Source organism: Pteropus alecto, unplaced genomic scaffold, assembly GCF_000325575.1.
Source record: "Pteropus alecto unplaced genomic scaffold, ASM32557v1 scaffold50, whole genome shotgun sequence".
NCBI lineage: Eukaryota > Metazoa > Chordata > Mammalia > Chiroptera > Pteropodidae > Pteropus > Pteropus alecto.
In genome coordinates this window covers 1,080,349-1,084,971 of record NW_006431918.1, presented here as the reverse complement: position 1 = coordinate 1,084,971, position 4,623 = coordinate 1,080,349, and the positions used below count along the sequence as shown (strand labels likewise).

Here is a 4,623-nt window from a genome sequence, read left to right as displayed (position 1 = left end):
CTCTCTCTCTCTCTCTCTCTCTCTCTCTCTCTCCCCCTCCCCAGACCTCTTACTTTGCTGAAAGGCAGAGAGCACAGAGACCGCAGCCAGCAGGACTGAATTCCCAGCCATCTGTCACAGGACCCAGCTGCTTCACGAAACTACTTGTAGAAATCAAGGCGGAACAGTTTTGCAATGCTGACCTTCCTTATAAGGTAAAGGAAGCCGGGGATGAGGGGAAAAAAAAAAAAAAAGATGATTCCAGCGGCTGAGTGACCTTTGCTCTGGAACAGAAACAGGAATCTGGAGGGCGGGCCCAGCTGGGCTGCCAGTCACGGGTCATTATCAGGCCGTGGAGTTGCTTCCTGAACTTGGTTCAGGTCTCAGGTCTCCAGCCACAGGCTGCAGGATTCGCCTCGAGCAACAGCACCTGCAGTTGAACCATTAAACCATCTTCTCGGCCAACTCAAAAACAATTTCCCCTCCTGTTCCTCCACCTCCCACTCTTCCCCCTCCTGCTCTTCCCACCTCTGGACCCCTGCTGACCCCTCCCCGCTCCCAGGCTTTGCTGAGACTGTCCTCTCCTGTGGAAAAGGGAAAGATGTGGCAACATTTATTTAGTTCCATTGAGATTAAAATGATTCTAACTTTACTCTCCAGTAAATGGCAGACTCAGAATTTGAACCCAAGACCAGCAGATTCCTTCTGTGCCCTCTTCCCTGTACCATGCTGCCACCCACTGTCACCTTGGCTATCCCAATATCATGGTGACCATAATTTTTTTTTTAATTGGCTAGAATTGACATATAACATTGTATTGCTTTCAGGTATACAACATAAAGATTTATGGATAGATCACAAAATGATCACCACAGTAAGCTGAGTTAACATCCATCATTTTGCTATTGGGACAAAAAGGGGTCCATCTGCCTGTGTGTGTCTCAGCCAATGAAGAGCTACATGCAGGTTTTTGCAGCAAAGAAAGTTTTATCAGAGAGCTTCAAATCCCAGAGACGTAGGCAAGCTGCCACTCACAGGCCTGGATCCCCAACTATCTCAGGGGTACAGATTATATAGGGAAAAATCAGCAACCATAGAAACTGGGGGATTTAAGGTCGTGCCCTTGCATAACCATAAAGATTCAAAGACATTGGAAATGAAAATGGCTTTTCTTGTCATGTGGTTCAATGTTATCTAAAATCAGACCTTGAGCGTCACGTTTCAGCCAAGTAAGAGGAATAAGCTCTAGAGATCTGCTGTACAACAATATACCTCTAGTTGATAATATATACTAAAAAAATTTTAAGGGGATAGATCTCTTGTTACATGTGCTTACCACAATAAACTTTAAGAGGTGTCTATGCACCTCTTAAAACAATCTCTTCTATGCTCAGTGGTATTCAACTCATAAGTTCAAGCCCAGGCAATAGTCTACAATAGTCCTCTTTGGAGCAGAGAGATGGACAAGAAACCAATGTCGCCACCGCAAGGATCATGACTTGCCCGAAGGGATTCAAACTTAGTAAAAAGCCTGACAATTGGACAATAGTCCAATTGTCATTTAAAAAAATGAAATCTCATAGTTTGAAATTTTTTCACAAGGAATACATCAGAACCAGATTATTTTACATGCGCATTCTAACACCTTTGAAGGAACGCACTCTTCCAATCTTATTTAAATGCTCCGAGAATATAATTCTCGAATCGTTCTTGACACTAGTATAATCCTGACATCAAAATGAGACAGGACCATTACAAGAAAGAAAAATGGAAGGCCAACCTCACTCATGAACACAGATGAAAAATCCCAAAGTATTAACGAAAGAACCGAGCGATGTGGTATAAATGGTGACATGTGCCATGTTTTTAGAAGCACTTTGTCATGAGGGTGAAGTATAAAGGGTCTCGCAGCAGGCAAATTCACGGTGGTTATGGGGGAACATTCTATGGGGGTCTGAAAAGGCAAGAAGAACAAGATGATCAAAAACACTACAAATACATGTTTAGGGCAAGCTTTCTGAAGTTCTTACAGGTGTCCGATCTGAGGAGATGGTCATGGGCAGAGGATAATACTAACCCACTTCTGTTTTGAAGTAGAGAGGAGGAAATAAAGATAGAAAAGATAGAAAATCGATAGCATAACTAATCCATCTTGAGGCTACTGACCTCTCAGGGGGCTCTCTGACTAAACTTCCATGCCCAGAGATGCAGAGCACTACCTCCTAAAATCGTACCCTCTGGATCTGCAAAATGGGTGGGTAGAGACGTCACGCACTGGGTAAATCAAGCTTCGAGGATTATGAGAAGGGTCTTGGGCGTGAGGAGTGGTTATCTCCTCTCTGTACACCTTCCCCCGAATCAGAATTGTGTGTACGTGGCCGACCCAGATCCCTGAAGGTGAGAGAAGCGTTACTTACTGTGCACGAAATATTCTCTCAAACTCTGGTGACCCAGAGACTGCTGGAGGCATAACTTTGTATTTTAATCTTGCCTTTCCTACCTGCAAAGCAAAATAACCTGCAAGTAAAGAGGAATTAATGTTAAAATCTGCCACAGCATTATTCATTAGTAAAATACCATTTTAAACCACAGTTAGATACTACTACGTACCTATGAAAAGGTCTCAAATTAATGTCTAAAAGACAGGTCATACCAATGAACAAAGAAAGACAGGTGAGAACAAGAGAGACTGGAACTCTCACCCACTGCTGATGGGAATGAGAAAGGGTACAACCACTTTTTAAAAAACCATTTGGAGGAGATTTTTCAGTTAGACTTACCTGACCATATGATTCGGTCATTCCACTCCTAGGTATTTCAAGAGAAATGAGAGCATATGTCCACACAAAGACTCGTACACAAATGTTCACAGCAGCTTTATTTGTAATGGCCAAAATTCAGGGACAACTCTGTGATGGTTCATTTTAAATGTCAACTAGGGTAGGATATGGGGCTCAGTTGTTTAGTCAAACACTGGTCTAAATGTTGCTGTGAGGGATATATCTTCAGATGTGATTAACATTTAGATCAGTAGACTTTGAGGAAAGCACATTATCCTCCTTAATGTGGATGGGCCTCATCCAATCAGTTGAAGGCCTTAAGAAAAAAGACTGAGGTCCTCAAGGAGGGAAAAATGCCTCTCCTTCCAATCTTATTTAAATGCTCCGAGAATATAATTCTCGAATCGTTCTTGACACTAGTATAATCCTGACATCAAAATGAGACAGGACCATTACAAGAAAGAAAAATGGAAGGCCAACCTCACTCATGAACACAGATGAAAAATCCCAAAGTATTAACGAAAGAACCGAGCGATGTGGTATAAATGGTGACATGTGCCATGTTTTTAGAAGCACTTTGTCATGAGGGTGAAGTATAAAGGGTCTCGCAGCAGGCAAATTCACGGTGGTTATGGGGGAACGTTCTATGGGGGTCTGAAAAGGCAAGAAGAACAAGATGATCAAAAACACTACAAATACATGTTTAGGGCAAGCTTTCTGAAGTTCTTACAGGTGTCCGATCTGAGGAGATGGTCATGGGCAGAGGATAATACTAACCCACTTCTGTTTTGAAGTAGAGAGGAGGAAATAAAGATAGAAAAGATAGAAAATCGATAGCATAACTAATCCATCTTGAGGCTACTGACCTCTCAGGGGGCTCTCTGACTAAACTTCCATGCCCAGAGATGCAGAGCACTACCTCCTAAAATCGTACCCTCTGGATCTGCAAAATGGGTGGGTAGAGACGTCACGCACTGGGTAAATCAAGCTTCGAGGATCATGAGAAGGGTCTTGGGCGTGAGGAGTGGTTATCTCCTCTCTGTACACCTTCCCCCGAATCAGAATTGTGTGTACGTGGCCGACCCAGATCCCCGAAGGTGAGAGAAGCGTTACTTACTGTGCACGAAATATTCTCTCAAACTCTGGTGACCCAGAGACTGCTGGAGGCATAACTTTGTATTTTAATCTTGCCTTTCCTACCTGCAAAGCAAAATAACCTGCAAGTAAAGAGGAATTAATGTTAAAATCTGCCACAGCATTATTCATTAGTAAAATACCATTTTAAACCCCAGTTAGATACTACTACGTACCTATGAAAAGGTCTCAAATTAATGTCTAAAAGACAGGTCATACCAATGAACAAAGAAAGACAGGTGAGAACAAGAGAGACTGGCACACGCAGGTAGGTAGCGCTTCTGCGTAGGTCTAGGTGAACCAGGAGCCAGCCCGGGCGCTTCAGCCCTAAGTGCTTCTTAAATGGTAATAAACATCCTGAAAAGATTGCGAATCAAACTACGAAATGTGTCTCAGGGTATAGTATTTTCATAAATCCACAAAGCAGACGGGCTAGGCAACACATTGGGTATGAGCAAGCGGACTTTATCCTAAACTGTGGTGCTTCGTGCTTCTGGCTGCGGTGCAAGCCACAGCCCCGCCCTGTCTCCTGGCACAGCGGACTTGGAAAGATAAACAGGTGTGCCTGGGAAGACATCTTGCCCGCCAGTGCTCAGACCCTTTCCCCCAGTTAGCAGGGAAGAGACTATGAATTGAGCAAATGGGATCCCTGTGGAGAAAGAGCCCTCCATTACACCAGGCATTTGAGATACTGAGTAATCCTAGTGGGAAGGTGCTTTAAAATTTAGAA

General features: G+C 43.4%; 1 protein-coding gene across 1 annotated transcript in view; it reads right to left on the bottom strand.

Moving 5' to 3' along the window:
* MGST2 (microsomal glutathione S-transferase 2) overlaps positions 1 to 2,530 on the bottom strand; it is a 25,326-nt gene extending 22,796 nt beyond the window's left edge. The window contains exon 1 of the mRNA XM_006906221.3: positions 2,397 to 2,530. Coding sequence (XP_006906283.1) covers positions 2,397 to 2,449 — 53 coding nt within the window. The 5' untranslated portion in view covers positions 2,450 to 2,530. The remainder of the gene's footprint in view (positions 1 to 2,396) is intronic.
* Positions 2,531 to 4,623: the final 2,093 nt, after the last annotated feature.